The following is a 20,497-nucleotide window of genomic DNA, read 5'->3' on the forward strand; positions in this document are numbered from 1 at the left end:
AGTATTTATTCTAGCTCCTGTATGTGGGGACAGAGTTATAGGGATCCAACAAAATCGATTTAGCTGTAAAGGGATTGTTTATTGATTTGAAATGTGTAGAATAAAAAAAAAGAGGTTGTAGCTATCCTCAAGCATCTTGCTGCTCTCACAGTACATACCATTACACCACTGGTGAATGTTTTCATTACTAAAAGTTACACATATACACAACATATACGAAAAACACAGTGAAGGCAATGAAATAGTGACATTAACGGTGAGACAATAATTCGATTGGCAGAATGATTAAATTAAATGGCACCAGATCATCAGAGAGAGAGAGAGGTGATACTCTGTATGTAAACCCACAACTTTTAAGATTGATGGCTGAACAATAGGATACCCACTGCGCAAAAACGGGTTGAATCAACGTCATTTCAACAACAAAACATTAATGTGATGACATTGAATCAACGTGGAAAGCTGATTGGATTTGAAAAAAGTAATCAAGGTAAGGATTAGTTTTAACCTAAATCCAATGACATGGTGAAATGTTTTGTTGATTTTACGTTGAATTCAGGTTAGCAAATGGAAATCAAAACTAGAAGTTGAACTGACTGTGGGTATTATTTTCTACTTGGATTCATTTGGTAATATCTTAACTCTAGCATGCTTTCCCAACTCCTTTTATTCCTGTATATTGGCTGGCAAGAAACGATACACCCCAATCAAAGTTCATTCTCCTGAAACATAAACCTGTGCTGAATCAAATAAAATTGGTAGCCGAGGTACAGGAGCCGACTGTGGGTCATTGGGCTTCCCCTGATAAGAAAGGTTGCTCAATAAATGCAGTAGTTCTAAGATTTGAATGAAAGACAATTATCTGCCATTGTCTATGCGGAGGTGATCCCACTGACTAGTAGGAAAATCGGCAGTAGGCTATTCACCGAGCAGACAACTTACTCATACCCTGATTCATCAGTCAGAAGTTAATTGCGGGGGAAAGTTCAATATCTATTGCTGTCTGCTTCCTCGCACCTCCTATAACTGCAGTCAGTGGGCAAGAGACACATCTCGGGTAGTTTATTTTCTGCATATTTTTCACAACCTGGCGCTGAGTCCTTACATTACCTACTTCAACTGACTATGGATGTGGAAGAAATTCTCAACAGCACTATCCATCCGACCTGTTTAGAAGAACCTCCGCTGGCTATCGATGTCATAAAGCGTGAGTTACCCAGATTACCTTATCTATCAATTTGTAGATAGTGTTTAATTATGAAGTTGTTATTGTGAAAGCGAATTTCACTACGAATTGTACAAAACACTTTTTTGGGATGCAGACTGTTTCTTTTGCATGTCTGACTTCATTGACTTAACATAGCCTACTCATTGATATGTGCAATAAATAATAATAATAAAATTATAATTCAGTCTTGGTCTTATATCATTCATTTGCACCTGACATGTCAAGCATCCCAAGGCAAGACAGAAGTTACAAGTATCATAATATAGTAGGGCTATATTAGAAGTGACATTCAAACAGTTAGGCTATATAATTATTTTCTCAAATGTGTGTGAGAACTACACCGTGGCCATTGGCATGGCATCAATGTGACTGATTGGGTCTCGGGCACACAACAGGACTTTATTAGCCCTTTGAGCTAAAGCTCAGGTGTTAGCTCTGGAAGTATTCAGGTATCAGGCTAGGTAACGTTGTTGTTTACCAAACCATCTCTGATACACAGACAAGCCCCCAAAAAACAGATTCTGAGTGAATTTGTGCTCCAAATGAAGGGCTATAGTCTGTGATAAAGGCTGATTAGAGGGATAGCATTGTCTGTGCTCCTAGTATGTTGGATTAAATCTCTTTCACTCTGCCCATCATTAAATATCCATGTGTAGGCCACAGATATGCATATTTGGCTTCTCCACTGAGTAATTTTTCTGTTCTGAGTAATATGATGGCTCATTTGATATGAATGATAAATAACTTGCATGGCCTTTCATCCTTTGCATTCAGTCAACATCTCTTTAAGAGTGGTTTATTGTTTCTGTAGATAGCATTGATCTCAGTCCATATTAAACAAATCAAGGATACATTTAGACAGCTGGGTTTTCACAGGGCCGAGTGAAGTATTGTTGGGATCTCATCAGCACTCAACCTCAAAAGAGGCTGAATAAAAGGGTTAGGCTTTGGATGCTGTTTCACAAATGCTGTTTTGTCCATGGGGATTTTGTCAGGCCAAGAGAGGATGTTGTTGCTAGGGGCTGCGACTTAGATAGATTACAATAAATGGTCTAGTAATGGATTTCTCAATGACCTTTACAACCTCTCTCTCTCTCCCCCTCTGATCTCCTTACTCTCTGTCCCTTAACTAGAGCTGGATGTCTTTGGCGTGGCTCTGTACTCCATGCTGACCCTCATGTCTACCCTGTCCCTGCTACTATACCTGGAGGAATGTGTGTTTATCTATAGAAAAGTCACATCTCCTAAGAAGACAACTATTATGTGGGTCAATGGTGCTGCACCGGTAAGAACTGAGAACTGAGACAGCAGTGTATCGCTGTGGTTATAGCTAGATTGCCTACATGGAGAGATGACATCACAAACATCTGTTTGGGTGTTAAGGTCCAATGCAGCCATTTTTATTTCAATATCAAATCATTTATGGGTAACATTTAAGTACCTTACTGTGATTGTTTTCAATTAAAATGGTCAAAAAGAAACAAAAATAGCTTCTTAGCAAAACATTTATTTTGCTAGCACTGTCTGGGAGTGGGAGGGGAAATCTGAAAATTAGCTGTTAATGGCAGAGAGGTTTGGAACTCTCTTTCTTGTTGGTCTATTAACTAATTTACTGTCTGGTGATACAATATCACCAAGCAGGCCAAAACTCTATCCCACCAAAACAGGCTGAAATTTCAGGCGGTCTTATCATACAGCTCTTACACTAAAAGGGCATTATCATAATTTTCACAATTTCACAGTATTATTCCAACCACATAGTGTGGAAATATATACAAAACACAGGATAATCACATTTTTGACTGCACTGGGCCTTTAACTTTTAGCTAAGCTGTAAATGAGAATGTCTGTAATTCTGTGATCATACAGTATTTTATTCATCACTTTATATGAATGAGAACCATGTGGATGAATGTGATGACTAAAAGTAACGTTCTGTTTCTGTCTCAGGTCATTGCCACCATGGCTTGTTTTGGGATGTGGATACCAAGGGCTACCATGTTTACAGATATGACCTCTAATTCGTAAGTTTCCTCTCACCCACACTACTTTCTGCTCTCTCTCTCTCTCTCTCTCTCTCTCTCTCTCTCTCTCTCTCTCTCTCTCTCTCTCTCTCTCTCTTTTTTTCTCTCTCTCTCTCTCTCTCTTTTTCTCTCTCTCTTTTTCTCTCTCTCTTTTTCTCTCTCTCTCTCTCTCTCTCTCTCTCTCTCTCTCTCTCTCTCTCTCTCTCTCTCTCTCTCTCTCTCTCTCTCTCTCTCTCTCTCTCTCTCTCCCTCTTTCACATACCCTCCTATGAAGGCATAAACTATTTCACTATACTGCACTAACTAGATGCAGTGCTCTTTCACCTGTAGTAATGAGCTGACAGGGAGCCATAGCAAGGAGCAATGACATAAATGGGAGGAGGATTTTTATGAATGCACTCAACTATGTCACCACAGTTTAACCACTCTCTTAATCATTACACTATGTTAGAGATCATCCCCAGAGAGCTGGGAGCCTAGGGGGAAAATGCAGGAAATTACACTTTTAGCTAGTTGAAAAGCGAAGCACGTGCGTCAAGTACAGAAAATGCGGGCTAGACATCCGGCAAAACAATACGCATATGCATCTGGTTGGCATAAGGGCTCGATTTAATCCGTATCGCAGAAGATCCGTACTATAGCGCAATTTAAATTGAGTGGTATAGCATGATTGTCATTTAGCGTTTACCGTAAATGCAGTCTCCGCAAATGCGGGAACATTGCCTTTAAATGTCCTTTAAATATAAATTGCGCTATGCAGCAGATCAGAGATCAGCCCACATACCCAGAGAGCTGGGAGGAAAAAATACAGGAAATGACAAAAACAAACACAACAAAAACTTTTTGGGACACAAACAAAAGTTGAATGGGCAGACTAACTGGTTTTGAAGGTTGGTGACACACACTTGTTATATGTGTACAATGTATCTTACAATTTACAAGTAAACCCTCTCCTTTTCTCTATAGGTACTTTGCAGTGGTGGTGTATAAGATCTTGGTTCTGATGATAGAGGAGAGTGGGGGTAGTGAGGCCTTTCTGAAGAGCAATGCCCAGAAAACCTTCAAGATCAATGTAGGACCCTGCTGCTGCTGCTGTCCCTGCTTGCCACGCGTTCCGGTCACACGGTAACCGGGGGGGAGGGGGGAGGGGGGGGTTATAGATAATCATTGTCACATCCCACTGGGCAAAAACTGGTTGAATCAACGTTGTTTGAATTAGCAAAAAGTAATCAATGTAAGGGAATTGTTTTATTTTTTTCGCCCAACTTTTAGCTTAAATCTAATGACATGGTGACCTTTTTTGTTGATTTCACGTTGAATTCACGTTAGTTGACAAGTCATCCAAATGTAAATCAAAACTAGATGTTGAAATGACATCTGTTACCAGTGGGATAATGATTCATGCTCAGGTCACTCTTGGGCCAGAGGATTCTTTGTGTTGGTAATGTTGAACACAAGTGGTTAGAACATGTTAATAACTCTGGTCTGTTTTCATTCAGGCGCATGTTATTCTTGCTGAAGCTGGGGGCTCTTCAGTATGCTATCTTAAAGACAGTCATCTCAATTGTGTCCATAATATTGTGGACCAATGGCAACTTTGATCTTTCTGATGTAAGTAATTGTCCTCCTTTCTGTGAAAGTCTTCTCAGCAACAACAAACATCCCCTTTACATCTTAAGCTTCAAACTGAACGTGGTGTCATTCCATTGATGTCCACTATGCAAAGCCTACCCTCTTTAACCTATCTCCATGTCTCAATGTTTAGCTGGAGATCACAGGCACGACTATTTGGATCAACCCATTTATAGGTGTTCTCACCATCATCTCCCTCTGGCCTGTCGCCATCATGTTCATGAACATATGCAACACACTGCGCAGCATCAGGATCATACCTAAGTATGCCATGTACCAGGTGAGTCTGACCATGTCCTACTGCACAAACCAGCTAGTCCAGGAACTGCCTGCTCAATGACATTGATGAAATTACATCAGCTTCTGTCATTTCCTTAGTCCTTGACCCTTGAGCTTTTAGGAATGTTGTGTACTGTCTGATTCAGTCTGGCATTGTTAATTCCTGCATCCTAATATTCTATGCATCTCCATGATGCCGCTGGTCACGTGTCCATAGCTGGTGCTGGTGCTCAGTCAGCTGCAGACGGCCATCATTAACATCCTGGCCTTGGATGGAACCATCGCCTGCTCCCCACCCTTCTCCTCTACTGCCCGTGGCACCAGTAAGTGACAGAACAGGTCCAAACGAGAGCCATTACTTGATTAATATGAAGTCCATGTCCACCAACCCTGTCTGTCTGTGTCTGTCTGTCTGTCTGTCTGTTTCTGTCTGTCTGTCTGTCTGTCTGTCTGTCTGTGTGTCTATGTGTCTGGTCTGTCTGGTCTGTCTGGTCTGTCTGTCTGGTCTGTCTGGTCTGTCTGGTCTGTCTGTCTGGTCTGTCTGGTCTGTCTGGTCTGTCTGTCTGTGTGTCTATGTGTCTGGTCTGTCTGGTCTGTCTGGTCTGTCTGGTCTGTCTGTCTGTGTGTCTATGTGTCTGGTCTGTCTGGTCTGTCTGGTCTGTCTGTCTGGTCTGTCTGGTCTGTCTGGTCTGTCTGTCTGGTCTGTCTGGTCTGTCTGTCTGGTCTGTCTGTCTGTCTGGTCTGTCTGGTCTGTCTGGTCTGTCTGTCTGGTCTGTCTGGTCTGTCTGGTCTGTCTGGTCTGTCTGTCTGGTCTGTCTGGTCTGTCTGTCTGGTCTGTCTGGTCTGTCTGGTCTGTCTGTCTGGTCTGTCTGGTCTGTCTGGTCTGTCTGTCTGGTCTGTCTGGTCTGTCTGTCTGGTCTGTCTGGTCTGTCTGGTCTGTCTGTCTGTGTGTCTATGTGTCTGGTCTGTCTGGTCTGTCTGGTCTGTCTGTCTGGTCTGTCTGGTCTGTCTGGTCTGTCTGGTCTGTCTGGTCTGTCTGGTCTGTCTGTCTGGTCTGTCTGGTCTGTCTGGTCTGTCTGGTCTGTCTGTCTGGTCTGTCTGGTCTGTCTGGTCTGTCTGGTCTGTCTGGTCTGTCTGGTCTGTCTGGTCTGTCTGTCTGGTCTGTCTGGTCTGTCTGGTCTGTCTGGTCTGTCTGGTCTGTCTGTCTGGTCTGTCTGGTCTGTCTGGTCTGTCTGTCTGTGTGTCTATGTGTCTGGTCTGTCTGGTCTGTCTGGTCTGTCTGGTCTGTCTGGTCTGTCTGGTCTGTCTGTCTGGTCTGTCTGGTCTGTCTGGTCTGTCTGGTCTGTCTGTCTGGTCTGTCTGTCTGGTCTGTCTGGTCTGTCTGGTCTGTCTGGTCTGTCTGGTCTGTCTGGTCTGTCTGTCTGGTCTGTCTGTCTGGTCTGTCTGGTCTGTCTGGTCTGTCTGGTCTGTCTGGTCTGTCTGGTCTGTCTGTCTGGTCTGTCTGTCTGGTCTGTCTGTCTGTGTGTCTATGTGTCTGTCTGCAGTGTTGAGTCAGCAGCTAATGATCGTGGAGATGTTCATCATTACCCTGGTGACCCGGGCATTGTACCGCCGCACCTACGACCCTCATCCCTCCGACCCCCACGAGACTGACAACAACCAGAACACCAAGATCAGCCTGCAGGCCCCACAGGAAGAGCACGCTGCCTGAGAGATTGGGGAGAGAGAGAGAGTGGTGTGTGTGTGTGTCTGTGTGTATGTGTGTGTGCGTGTGCGCGTGCAGGAGTGTGTGCGTGTGTGCGTGTGTGTGCGTGTGTGCGTGTGTGTTTTACTTGTATATTCATTTTGTTTTGATGGTGTGATACTGTATATTCTGCTGTTGTAGTTGTCAGTTAGTCTTGTATGAGATGAAACTTACTGTATATTAAAGGTTTACCTGCATTATGCTGAATATAATATTAGAACATATACCTCAAACAACATGTCTGTCCCATCCATATTTCCTCAAGTTGCCTTGGCTCTCAACACGGCTATGTAGAGTTGGGTGTGTGAGGGTGTTGGAAAGAGATGGAGAAGTTTATAAACAAAAATGGGATAATGGGGGATTAAATATGTATTTTGTATTCATATCAATAAATATAGTGGATTACAACTATGTGCATATATTTTGTTGTGTGTTACGTTCAAAGGATTATACTGCAACCCATTGATAAATTACAATGAAGGGAGAGGTTCTGTCAGCCAATAAGGTTGCACGCCATGCTTCAACGCTGTCTTGTCACGTGCGTGGCAATAGACTCACGGTAGTCTACTTGCGAATGTATCAAATAATGGGGGGTGGGGGTGGAGCGGAAGCGTACGATAAAGTGGATTCTGAATCCAATGGCGGTAGAATCAAGGAGAATTGGAGTATTGTCTAAAAGAATGGAAAACGGAGCAAAGTAGTGTACAGTTATGAGAATGTCCCATCGTATCTAGTAGGAGTACGGTTTGTTAATGAGGAGCAGCTGAGCAGATTACCAATCTTGAAGAAACCATTTGAGATATCTAAACTGGTGGAGAGAGTGCTGGGTAAAGTGAAGGCTGTTAGGATCACGAAAGGCGGGCCTGTTTAGATTTTTTGTGCGGATCAGAAAGAACGTGCTCACCCTATTTGATAAGTTTGAAGTGTCGTGTGTGTCTCTTCGGAACAGGGCACCCCTCAAGGGGGTTATATCTGGCGATTTTGAAGGGATTAAAAATATTCCTGGAGTGATTGATGCACGTCGAATGAATCGTGTGGTGAATGGTGAAAAAGTGGTCTATCTGTTCTTTTTATTTATTTTTTATATAGAGTCTCTCCCTACTCAAGTGCAGTTGGGGTAAATAAACTACAGAGTCAGCGCATTTATCCCAAGACCAATGCAGTGTGATCATTGTAACGCTTTTGGTCATGTTTCAAGTGTTTGCAGAAGGGAGAAGCCGAGATGTCCAAGTTGTGGAAAAGATCATATCATGTGTTTTAAAAGTGAGGAAAATGTGACATGTTGCAATTGTGGTGAGGGGTGCATGAAGCTATATCTTTCGATTGCCCGATAAGGGTGAAAGAGAATGAGGTGGCCAAAGTCAGGGCTGTCCAGAGCATTTCATATGCAGCAGCTGTTAAAAGGGTTGAGGGTTTGAATGGTGTTCCTGAAGAGTCCATGATGGTGGATAGGCCTTCACTTCAGGCTGCAGGGGATGTCTTTCACCATCAGGACCCTGACATTTTAAAGGTTAAGAAGGTGGCCTTTATAGCTATGGTGATTAATGGCACTGCCAAGCTGGAGAGAAGGTCCAGGGAGATAGATATTGTGGATGTGGCAGAGTGTTTCTTGGGACTGAAAGATTTCTCGGCGGAGGAGTTACATGGAATATTGTCACAAGCCGTACCACCCTCTCAGGCCCTAGAGCCTGAGAAGGGAGATATGGAGATTTGAATGAGGGAAGAAGTGGGAGTTTTGTTTTGTTTTTGTCAATGTACAATTTTTTGGGGGTGGATTAAGTTAGTTTCCCTATCACATATGGATTTTCTTTTGACCTTGTTTTGGTTTTTCAACCTGTCCAGTTGGTGGCGGCAATACACCTTTTGGGGTTGTAGTCTGCCATAAAACCCACAGAAGAAGAAGAATGGGGGGAGCTACTGTCAAAGGATGGGAGCTCGACATGTAACTAGACAGGGTTGTTTGGAAATCATTCTCATGCCATCAACTGTACTCATATTTTTCTGTGTGTGTATATGTGAAGTCCTTCCTCATTGGCTGTATCATGTTGTATTTACACTGAGTGTACAAAACCATTATCAACACCTGCTCTTTCCATGAGATAGACTGACCAGGTGAATCTAGGTGAAAGCTATGATCCCCTATTGATGTCACTTGTTTAATCCACTTCAATCAGTTTAGATGAAGGGGAGGAGACAGGTTAAAGAAGGATTTTTAAGCCTTGAGACAATTGAGACATGGATTGTGTATGTGTGCCATTCAGAGGGTGAATGGACAAGACAGGGTATGGTAGTAGGTGCCAAGCGCACCGGCTTGAGTGTATCAAAAACCGCAACGCTGCTGGGTTTTTCATGCTCAACAGTTTCCCGCGTGTATCAGGAATGGTCCACCACCCAAAGGACATCCAGCCAATTTGACACAACTGTGGGAAGCATTGGAGTCAACATGGGCCAGCATCCCTGTGGAACGCTTTCGACACCTTGTAGAGTCCATGCCCTGACGAATTGAGGCTGTTCTGTGGGCAAAAGGGGGTGCAACTCAATATTAGGAAGGTGTTCCTAATGTTTTGTACACTCAGTATATATGTTCCAGCAGAACTGTCTGTGTTCATGTTTCTTCAATGACTGTAGAATTTGATGCGGGCCACAGTGGAGCTCCATGAGAACAGTAGTGCTAGACTCCCCCCAGTAAATGCCATGGTGATGCTGGGAAAGGAAGACCTCTCTATCAAGGTCTGTTAGTGACACAGACTGGTCTTTTTGGATGACCTCATGGCCTAGAAAAAGGTCCTCACACACACATGTTCTCTCCCCTCAGATCAGTGACAGAGGAGGGGTGTGCCCCTGAGGAAGATTGACAAGCTCTTTAGCTACATGTACACCGCGCCCACCCCAAGCCTGGAACCAGGCACTGGATCTCAGGCTGCACCACTGGTAACCATTGGAAACATCCCAATGTGTGCTGACTGTGTATTGACCCACAGTGTTTTCTCTGTCCTCAGGCTGTCTTTGGGTATGGTCTCCCCATCTCTAGACTTTATGGATGCTACTTCCAAGGAGACCTGAACCTCTACTCCTTGGAGGGGGTGGGCACAGATGCTGTCATATATCTGAAGGTACGTTACAGACTTATCTTACTATTTTTACTTACATATTGTCGTCATCATCTGGCTGTGGTTTCACATGTGTTTGTCTCTGACCTCCAGGCTCTGTCCTTTGAGCGTCTCCCGGTCTTCAACAAGTCAGCCACCAGACCGGCCCTGAGCCAGACGACTGGAGCAACCCTAGCAGTGACCCCCCAAAATACTCTGAGTCTGGCCCTCAGGCAACGCTGCATGCCATAGGTCATTGTCCAATCACATGGCAAACAGATTAAGTTACCGCCACTCCTACACTGAGGCACAGAACTGAAGCACAGAACTGACTGTAATATTGGCTCAACAGGTAACACTCTCTTCTTTCCAGTGAATAGCACATCAGACATGTAAAGCTAAAACACAGTTCGAACCCAGTTCATCTGGTCCTCCAGCAATCTCCCATGATCTCTGTGTTAATGTCCTGAACATATGTGTATGTTTATGTTGAATCATTATGTGCTTCCCATGGTCAATGCTATCTGGACTTTATTATTATTTCCTTGTTTGCTGCTATGTTATGATTGACCACAGTTTCCATAGTAGCAGATTGTTATCATTGACAACAGTTTCCATGGTAGCAGATTGGGGACCTCCTGCGTCAGATAGCGTGACTCTGTTATTCGGTCTTACTAGTGTCGCGTGGGAGGGATGCCACCTGTCGGGAGATCACCTTTTCCTCATTGCAAACCTGACCTACAGTGACAGTATACTGTGTAAAACTAGAAGACTGGTTTGTCATGTTATGGCAGTGTGCAATGGTTTTCAATAGATAAAGGGATCCGGTTAGTATGTATGTGTGTGTGAATAAGTGTTACTCAGGATGCTAGTACAGTACATTCGGAAAGTATTCATACCCCTGGAGTTTTTCCACATTTTGTTACGTTACAGCCTTATTCTAAAATTGATTAAATTGTTTTTTTCCAAGGTAGAGGAGGTATACAGAAGATAGCCCTATTTGGTAAAAGACCATATCCATGTTATGGTAAGAACAGCTCAAATAAGCAAAGAGAAACGACAGTCATTACATTAAGACATGAAGGTCAGTCAATATGGAAAATTTGAAGAAGATTCTTCAAGTGCAGTCCCAAAAACCATCAAGCGCTATGATGAAACTAGCTCTCATGAGGACTGTCACAGGAATGGAAGACACAGAGTTACCTCTGCTGCAGAGGATAAGTTCATTAAAGTTACCAGCCTCAGAAATTGCAGCCCAAATAAATGCTTCACAGAGTTCAAGTCCACAGACTCATCTCAACATCAACTGTTCAGAGGGGACTGTGTGAATCAGGCCTTCATGGTCGAATTGCTGCAAAGAAACCACTACTAAAGGACACCAATAAGAAGAAGAGACCTGCTTGGGCCAAGAAACACGAGCAATGGACATTATACCGGTGGAAATGTGTTCTTTGGTCTGGAGTCCAAATTGGAGATTTTTGGTTCCAATCGCCGTGTTCTGTGAGACGCGGTGTGGGTGAACAGATGATCTCCGCATGTGTAGTTCCCACCGTAAAGCATGGAGGAGAAGGTGTTATGGTGTGGATTTTTATTTAATCCATTTTAGAATAAGGCTGTAACGTAACAAAATGTGGAAAAAGTGAAGGGGTCTGAATACTTTCCGAATGCACTGTATGTCAGTATTTGAATGCTTGATATTGCAAAATGGTACTGTACATTTATAAGAGATTATAATCACTTTGGATGCTTAAGAAATGCATGGAGCAATATTGGAAAACTTTGAGACGTACAGTGAGGGGAAAAAAGTATTTGATCCCCTGCTGATTTTGTACGTTTGCCCACTGACAAAGTAATGATCAGTCTATAATTTTAATGTTAGGTTTATTTGAACAGTGAGAGACCGAATAACAACAAAAAAATCCAGAAAAACGCATGTCAAAAATGTTATAAATTGATTTGCATTTTGTTTTTATTCTGTCTCTCACTGTTCAAATACACCTACCATTAAAATTATAGACTGATCATGTCTTTGTCAGTGGGCAAACGTACAAAATCAGCAGGGGATCAAATACTTTTTTCCCTCACTGTATCCTACTTTAGATTGCTTTAAAAACAATTGTACAAAAGGCCTCAAATGAAATGTATATTTGAGTAGATCAACAGTTTTTATTGCATTACAAAATACTCTCAGAAATAATTGTCTTTTGTTTAATATTTCATAAAAACTATTTATTTTACAAATAAAATGACAGATTTTATATTTTTTACTGTATATCATAGACAACTGAACGCATATTTAAGCATGTTTCTATTAAGTATTTGTACGAAAATAAAACCTGGTTTAGACAGTGAAATAGTGGTATTATTTGTATGTATTTGTGTGGTACAGGAATCAGAAGTGAGAATGTAGTGTCAACTAATGGAGTTACCACAGTGCATTCAGTTACCTTACGACATACACAATCAAATAACAAAAATATGGTAGACTGTGGGCGACATTTTACACACAAAGTGCACAAAGTAATCATGTACAGGTAACTGCCAAAATAAAGGAAAAAGCAAAATAGTTTCTTAAAAGGGTGTCGGCCACCACGAGCCGCCAGAACAACTTCAATGCACCTTGGCGTAGATTCTACAAGTGTCTGGAACTCTATTGGAGGGATGCAACACCATTCCTCCATGAGAAATTCCATAATTTGGTTTTTGTTGATGGTGGTGGAAAACTCTATCTCAGGCGCTGGTCCAGAATCTCCCATAAGTGTTCAATTGGGTTGAGATCTGGTGACAGAGACACACCCACACACCCTTTAAACCCCCTATGCTCCCTTGAGACCCCTCTTTCAAAGTCACTGACATCTTTTCTTCTAGCCATGGTAGCCAAAATAATGGGCAACTGGGCATTTTTATACATTTACGTCATTTAGCAGACGCTCTTATCCAGAGCAATTAGGGTTAAGTGCCTTGCTTAAGGGCACATCGACAGATTTTTCACCTAGTCGGCTCGGGGATTAGAACCAGTGACCTTTCGGTTACTGGCACAACGCTCTTACCCACTAAGCTACCACATGACCCTAACCATGATGGGATGTTTTAATTGCTTAATTAACTCAGGAACCACACCTGTGTGGAAGCACCTGCTTTCAATACACTTTGTTTCCCTTATTTACTCAAGTGTTTCTTCAAGTGTTTCCTTTATTTCGGCAGTTACCTGTACACTGAGTGTTTGAGTGACAGTGCCGTCTCTACTTCTCGTCGTCATCCCCCTCACTCGTGCTGCTGAGGGAAGTTGTGGGACGAGCAGATGCACCCTTGGGGTAGGAACGAGGACAACGGGAGGAGGGAGAGGAGGGAGGGGAGGGAGAGGAGGGAGGGGAGGGAGAGGAGGGGGGCGATGGGGAGCGTCCTCTGGTGGGGCTGCTGCTGGGGGAGCCACGGGGCGAGGCGATGGGCGATGCGTAGGGTGACAGGGCCTGGAGCATGCGCCCACTCTTCTCCTGGATCACATGCTACTCAGAGAGGGGGAGAAAGGGAGAGCATGATATGTTTTGTTATTGTTTGTCCAACTGAGTGTTGTTTTTCTTAAACTACTTGTTCATATTGTCTAGTCACTTACTTCGAGGAATTAGATCATTACTAACCATCTTCCCCTATTGACCTTTAACGCTTCCTAACATAGTATCTATCTATTGTGGGCTAAAGGTAAACTTACCCACGCTCCACCTGGACCAAACGACTCCAGGAAATTGCTAATGAACTCCCAGGACTTCTCCTCCCACTTGTGGATGAGGTCTTGGCTCTTCTCCTCCACTGAGTGCACAAAGTGCTTGGACTTCTCCTCCACTGTCTTCACTGTCTCCTTCATACGATCCACCTGGTTTTGCAGACGGATTTTCTTCTCCTGCACAACAAGTCAGACGTGGTTGGCTATAGGGAATCAGCTAAAGATCTAGTGTTTTGTCAACTACAACCACCGATACTGAAACAACCATTTCACTTCCTCAAATACAAACTATTTTAACAGATGGTTATTCCAACTTAATTCATTGTTCTAAGTTAATTAGGTGATGTCATTCTTACCCTGATGAAGCTAACGTTGAGGTCACTGGCTGTGTAGCCTCTCTGCAGGTTGCGTCGGACATAGAGGTCGTAGTCTCTCACTATCCTGGTGATGAGGTCAGATGTAGAGATGCCATCTGTCCTCTGTGTGGCCACAAACATCCCTAAGACCCAACAAAGAGAACACCGCTCAAACACAGTCAAGATGACACAGGTAGCGGCATATAGTAGGCTGTAACTTGGCAAACGCACACAGACACAATCTCGAATGGCTACAGGTTAATGTCTGTTTCAGAGCTGATCAGTTACTTACCTGCTTCCTTGATGTGTTTGTAGACATCCTCTGACCCAGCAGAGGTGTATGGGATATCATCATGCGCTACAAAGTCAATCTGGGGAAATCACAGGATAGCACTAAGGTGATTTTATAATAGAAAAACAGGACATGGTCTTTCTAAATCTATATCAGATTTTAGGGCTGATTGTTAGTAATATTGAGTGATGTACAGCAGCGGTCCCCATCCTTTTTCAGTTACTGTACCACCAAGTAGATTTTGCTCTGCCCAGATTACCCTTGAAGTACCCCCTCGTGCATTTGACCAGTAAGCCTATGGTCTCATGAGTCTTCTCAAGTACCCCCTATGGATAGGTCCTAGTACCAATAGGTCCTAGTACCCCATGTGGATAGGTCCTAGTACCCCCTGTGGATAGGTCCTAGTACCCCCTGTGGATAGGTCCTAGTATATGTACAGTATATGTGACCTTTATCCAGAAGTGCTGACCTTATGTTTCTTCAGGAACTCAGGGCTGAGGGTCCAGGGAGCATCCCGTACCACCTCATCCACATAGCGACAGTGTATCAGGGCTTCGTAGCGCTCAGACTCTGTCATCACCGTGTAGCCCTTATACCTGTGTGTGAGTTCATCACTGCAGACTGGTAGGACAGACACACAAAAGCCTAATTTACACCTTGCGCCGCTAACATGTGAGTTTTGTGATCTGATCAATATGATCCAATCACTATCTGTGATCTATTTTAAAGGCACTTCAAAATTCAAAGGGTATTATCTACCTCCCACTATGAGATGTGTGTTGGGGAACAGGTTCTTGGCTTGCATCAGAGCACGAGCGTGTCCAGAGTGGAAGAGGTCAAAGATCCCATCAGCATAGACTCGGACCGGCCGGATTGCTACAACAAAAGAAAAATGCAAATGTTATGTCTCTCTTTGTGTTCTCCCGGTCTTCACGTTCACTTTCACATCCCTTCCTCTGTTGACTGCCTCTTACCTCTTCTTATCCTTCGTCCCAGGTAGCCTAGCGGTTAAGAGCGTTGGGCCAGTAACCAAAAGGTTGCTGGTATGAATCCCCGAGCCGGCAAGGTGGAAAAATCTACTGTTCTGCAAGGCAGTTAACCCCCAACAACAATTGGATGTCGATTAAGGCAGCCCCCCTCATCTCTGATTCAGAGGGGTTGGGTTAAATGAGGAAGACACATTTTGGTTGAATACGTTCAGTTGTGCAACTGACTAGGTATCCCCTTTTCCCTTGTCATTCCTCACTAATCCTAGCAGTGGTGGTCACACTGACCTCTGATCAGTCTGACTGACCTGTGATTGGTCTGACCTGGTGAGACCATAGAGTAGATGACTGACCTGGCGTGCCTCTCTTGGCTTGGGCGATGGTCAGCTTTTCATGAGGGATCTCCGACTCATATCCTGCTTCCTTGGCAAATAATGCTGGATCCCTCAGAGTCTGAGATGGAACAGAAAGCATTACAGATGTAGGATCTTAATTTGATCACTATTTTGTTGCTGAGAAGTTTCCAGCACAGCAGAAAATGCAAACTTACATTTACATTTTAGTAATTTAGCAGACGCTCTTATCCAGAGTGCATATATTTTCATACTGGCCCCCCGTGGGAAACGAACCCACAACCCTGGCGTTGCAAACGCCATGCTCTACCAACTGAGCTACAGGGGACTATGTAGTAAATAATAAACTTGTAGTTTATTCGAGGTTTAAAAAGGCTTCTAAAGTTTGTAATTTCCACTTTAAATGTCAGACTTTGCCCTAACGAAAAAAAAATTGATCAACCCCTACAAAAACATTTCCATTAATTATAATCCACATAATAATTCACATTTCCTGTTGCTGCAGGGTTATTTTCCTGTTGTAGCAAGCTGGCTCAAATTAAGATCCTACATCTGTAACTGACCTCATGGGAGGGGATATCGGTACATAAGTAAAGGCTTGTATGTTCACAGTTATGGAAGTCATCAGGGCTTTAATAAACGTTTGGATATATAAGGGATTTCTGGCTTCATGCACGTTTCCCTCTGCATGTGAGAGCTAGTGGGTGGGTGTGTATGTGGTTACTAGGAATGATCTGTAGAGTTGTCCGTACACTTTGAACCCTGAACTGTTTGAAATCTGCCCATGATTTGAGAAAATACTTTAACAAAGAGTTTAAAAAAAAATTCATGCTAAAGATCAAGAACGTTTTCATTGACGGTAGAGCTATACCATTCCCATAATGCTTTAACATTTACTGTGACAGTATCATAACATTTATTGAGGAATCATTTGTAGCTGCCTATGTTATACAGCACACTGGTTATCACCTACAACACATGCAAGTACAATGGCCACCACGGCCGCCAAGAGGCAATTTTTCCAATGGCTCCCTTTCTGAAAATGTCCAGGATCCTAAACTGTACTAGTGTACCAAGTTTCATGCTTTTATGAAAAAGTGTACATTAATAATAACTAACTATTTTCACATATCGCCTGGACTATTAGTAACTATAGCTTAAATATAGAATAATAGAAAATGTAACATTTGCTGAGCCTGACTGACTCACCTTGCAGGATCCCCCCCTGCGTTGATGTTGGGGCTGCTGGGACCCACTGCTGGCTCTGGAGCCGCGTCTCCTTCCCACCATGCTGGATTGGATGTTCTGTTGCCTTGTTTCCCTGTCGACTGGCGCCTCATCCACCTGGTCGTCCTCCAACCCTGTCAGTGTTACACTCCTGCAATCTATGAGGGAGTTTTAAAGTTTGCATGTTGCTGGCTGGTCTGACCCCGGTGACGTGAAAATATAACGTGCAAAGTTCAAGCCAAGTTGGTATGAGTATTCGGGCACTTCAGGCCACATCTTTCATCAGCTCTGTAGAAAACACAGGGTGGATCAGGGGTTCCCCATGTAGGCCTAAACAAACCTTTACAATCTGACTGTCCTTTTTTTGGTGTAGGCCTAGCTCATATGTTCATGTCCTCATTCTGTTATCAGCCTCATTATTGGCTCATCTATTAGATGAGTTTCATGAATTAGAAATTGCCCCTAAAAATGATCTGACTGGGGCAACCTTTTGGCCCAAACATAGTAGTGGGACAAGCTGTTCCAGTGGTTCATGAGGCAGCCTCAAGGTGCCTATCTATCAACTCCACTGATTATACAATGTTTAGTGAAAGCTCATTCACTCAAACAACGCCATTAATGGGCGATGTGACACGCCTTTGATCGTAAATCCGCTTTATCAAGATTCCCAAATCACCCCATGGACATTGACACTATGCCCTTATGCCTGAATCAGCAGCACATGGATGTTTTTTATTTTATTAGCCCACTGAGCTACAGGCCTTAGCTCAAGGAGCTAACAAGTCTTCAGGCAAGGTTAATCATTACATTTTTACATTTTAGTCAATCAGCTGATGCTCTTATTTAGAGCGACTTACAGTGGTGAGTGCATACATGGTCCTGTGTGGCTCAGTTGGTAGAGCATGGTGCTTGCAACACCAGGGTTGTAGTTTCTATTCCCAATGGGGGACTGTTATGAAAATGTATGCACTCACTACTGTAAGTCACTCTGAATAAGAGTGTCTGCTAAAATACATTTCATACTTTTCTTTTTTTTGTTCATACTGGTCCCCAGTGGGAATTGAACCCACGACCATGGCGTCGCAGGTACCATGCTCTACCAACTGAGCCACACAGGACTATCATCAATCATCACGCAAGCATGGCTCATTGAACCACCTCTGTTTTGACCTCCTCTCCTGCAAGAGGGTTGTGGTCAATTCCAGTTCTGTTGTTGAGGTTGAAGCATGTTAATCATCGGTAAGGCCCGTCAGAAGTTCAGAACACGGTCTAGGATGATGGGTATGTGTAATCAGGAGGGGATGTCATGGAGGTACTATTGTAATTATTCTGCACTATAGCCTATTTATTGCCTTACCTCCATAACTTGCTACATTTGCACACACTGTATATATATTTTCTGTTGTATTTCTGACTTTATGTTTTTTTACCCCATATGTAACTCTGTGTTGTTTTTATTGCACTACTTTGCTTTATCTTGGCCAGGTCGCAGTTGTAAATGAGAACCTGTTCTCAACTGGCTTACCTGGTTAAATAAAGGTGAAATAATTTTTTTTTTAAAAAGGTAGAGCTATTTGTGGGCCCTGAGCTCCAGCTCCAGCATACTGTAAGACAGACCATGACTTCATACCTTTTTCCTTGAGAGCTTGTAATTCAGTATTTATGTGATGGATGATGAAATAACAATTTCTGCAAAGTTCAGGCCATATGCATCTGTTATTAGTTAAGTAAATGTGCCCGTTCCAAGTGTAAATCTTGTCTCCCTCCATTGACGTTCCGTACCAGTGGAGGGCAGTAGAGTACTAGTGTACAGCTCTGCAAGAAAAAAAAAAAGAAAAAAAACACAAAGATATAAGACTGGTTGAATGTTCATTGAAATCTTGAGACTTCAGAAAATACATGGATAATGAAACAAAGCATCTAGTAAGAGTTGGTCCTGACCATTGGTGCTGGTCCCTGCTGCTGCTGCTGACATGACCGGGTTGTCAGTCAGTCTTGGTGGGTCTGGGGGTGACATCACCCCAGTGGACACCTGTTCTGTAGTGGGGGGGCATTTGGTAATACCATGAACAATCCTTTTATCTGCTCTATTGGGTTGGGGGGCCCTGAGAGGGAAGAATGGGGGGTCAAACAGCTGCACGTCTCTCCTTGATTAATAGATGGCTTATGGTGGACAGACAGTACTGGGGTTGCTGAGCCTGGATCAAATGGGAGAAATCAAGTGCTCTGGTCCTCATTATCTGACTGGTCGCGCTGTGTTAGTTCAGTGTCCTCAGTAAAGCGTTTGGTGGTGTTATCAGATCAGATCAGATTAGATAACTGAACATTGTCCATCTTTTCCAGCTTTCTCAATTAACAGCTTAGCGCTCAAATCAACAAATTGTGTTAACTTAACAGCTGGGCCATTTAGCTAGGTTCCTAAATGTTCTACTAGCTTATCCAATTAAACACAACTATTCAAGGTTATCAAATGAACAATGAGAGGATCCTGTTGGCCCTCTCCTCCACAGAGTCCCCTCCATACCCTTCCATGCCTCTCCATACCCCTCCATGCCCTCCATACCCCCCCATACCCCTCCATGCCCCTCCATACCCCTCCATGGTCTTTCATACCCTTCCATATCCCTCCATGGCCCTCCATACCCCTCCATACATCCATACCCCTCCATGCCCTCCATACACCCCCATACCCCTCCATGCCCCTCCATACCCCTCCATGCCCTCCATACCCCCCATACCCCTCCATGCCCCTCCATACCCCTCCATACCCCTCCCTCCATGCCCTCCACCCCTCCATGCCATAGTCAGGGACAGGCAGTGACGACAGGACCTTTCTTGAGAAATGTGAAACTTTAAAACTAGACAGCGCCCAGCTCTCAACAATGGTGCTCGTATTTCGGCCAGCCTTGTTCACGGTATGGCTTAATGGCTCCTGGGGAAGGGGATCTGTCCCTCAGGACCAATGTGTGATTTTAGAGAGGGAGATGTTGTTGAAGGAGATGCTAGGCTTCAGACAGACTGTAGGTCTCTGTGGCCTGTTGATCATTTGACTGGCTGTCAGCTGGCTGTCAGAGTGGCATTAGGTCTGTACCTCTGAGGATAGTTAGTATGGGTTATCCACTTCCAACCCGCAATCACATGAATCATTTTTATTGTATGGTATTGTATAGAGGGATTTACATGTGTTGAAGTAACGATGCATAGAAGGGAGGGTTTGTATGTGATTTTGTGGCCACATGCATCCATATGATTGTGGCAGTGCATAGGTAGCCACAATTTCTACTTTTCTACTGGAAAATCATGTTGCCAGTATTTATTTGATATGGCATGGCCACACATGAATGGGGTCAGACTCATTAAGGATTGGGCTGTCGCTTAATGAAGGTTATTGGATAGTGCTGGTGCTTGTATGGTATGAGGTGGATGTATAGGTTATACCACATTGGTAGGAGGTGGAGTGATGTCTGTGTGTGTTTCTGATGTGCTGGGGTATGCACCAGGCAGCACCCTCATTGTCAAGATGTTTGTTCAGCAGATTAGTATTTATTATGGGTCCAGGCCCGGCC

General features: G+C 43.6%; 2 protein-coding genes and 1 pseudogene across 2 annotated transcripts; 2 read left to right on the forward strand and 1 right to left on the reverse strand.

The window, feature by feature from the left end:
* Nucleotides 1-676: 676 nt before the first annotated feature.
* Nucleotides 677-7,318, forward strand: LOC121541237 (organic solute transporter subunit alpha). The gene is made up of 8 exons (XM_041850215.2): nucleotides 677-1,207; nucleotides 2,362-2,513; nucleotides 3,179-3,252; nucleotides 4,219-4,377; nucleotides 4,752-4,863; nucleotides 5,018-5,164; nucleotides 5,381-5,486; nucleotides 6,708-7,318. Exons 1-8 carry the CDS (start codon nucleotides 1,126-1,128, stop codon nucleotides 6,872-6,874), a joined length of 999 nt encoding a protein of 332 aa, XP_041706149.1. The 5' UTR covers nucleotides 677-1,125; the 3' UTR covers nucleotides 6,875-7,318.
* Nucleotides 7,319-9,876: 2,558 nt separating this feature from the next.
* Nucleotides 9,877-10,280, forward strand: LOC121541326 (annotated as a pseudogene).
* Nucleotides 10,281-12,991: 2,711 nt separating this feature from the next.
* LOC121541238 (choline-phosphate cytidylyltransferase B) lies at nucleotides 12,992-17,074 on the reverse strand. Its single transcript, XM_041850216.2, has 8 exons — nucleotides 16,914-17,074; nucleotides 15,705-15,804; nucleotides 15,125-15,241; nucleotides 14,835-14,986; nucleotides 14,366-14,444; nucleotides 14,074-14,216; nucleotides 13,706-13,894; nucleotides 12,992-13,502 (listed from the first exon to the last, which is right to left on the reverse strand). The coding sequence occupies exons 1-8, from the start codon at nucleotides 16,992-16,994 to the stop codon at nucleotides 13,239-13,241; spliced, it is 1,125 nt and encodes a 374-aa protein (XP_041706150.2). The 5' UTR covers nucleotides 16,995-17,074; the 3' UTR covers nucleotides 12,992-13,238.
* Between the last annotated feature and the right edge of the window lie 3,423 nt (nucleotides 17,075-20,497).

This window comes from Coregonus clupeaformis, chromosome 27 (genome assembly GCF_020615455.1).
Source record: "Coregonus clupeaformis isolate EN_2021a chromosome 27, ASM2061545v1, whole genome shotgun sequence".
Lineage (NCBI taxonomy): Eukaryota > Metazoa > Chordata > Actinopteri > Salmoniformes > Salmonidae > Coregonus > Coregonus clupeaformis.

What these genes read in the sequence shown, in the direction of transcription:
- LOC121541237 (XM_041850215.2), top strand. Translation starts at nt 1,126, where the DNA reads ATGGATGTGGAAGAAATTCTCAACAGCACTATCCATCCGACCTGTTTA. An exon ending in GCAACTTTGATCTTTCTGAT is followed by an intron (nt 4,864 to 5,017) that starts GTAAGTAATTGT and finishes CTCAATGTTTAG; the next exon opens with CTGGAGATCACAGGCACGAC. An exon ending in CTCTACTGCCCGTGGCACCA is followed by an intron (nt 5,487 to 6,707) that starts GTAAGTGACAGA and finishes GTCTGTCTGCAG; the next exon opens with TGTTGAGTCAGCAGCTAATG.
- LOC121541238 (XM_041850216.2), bottom strand. Translation starts at nt 16,994, where the DNA reads ATGGTGGGAAGGAGACGCGGCTCCAGAGCCAGCAGTGGGTCCCAGCAG. An exon ending in AGCCAAGAGAGGCACGCCAG is followed by an intron (nt 15,242 to 15,704) that starts GTCAGTCATCTA and finishes CTTTTGTTGTAG; the next exon opens with CAATCCGGCCGGTCCGAGTC. An exon ending in CAAACACATCAAGGAAGCAG is followed by an intron (nt 14,217 to 14,365) that starts GTAAGTAACTGA and finishes GTTGGGTCTTAG; the next exon opens with GGATGTTTGTGGCCACACAG.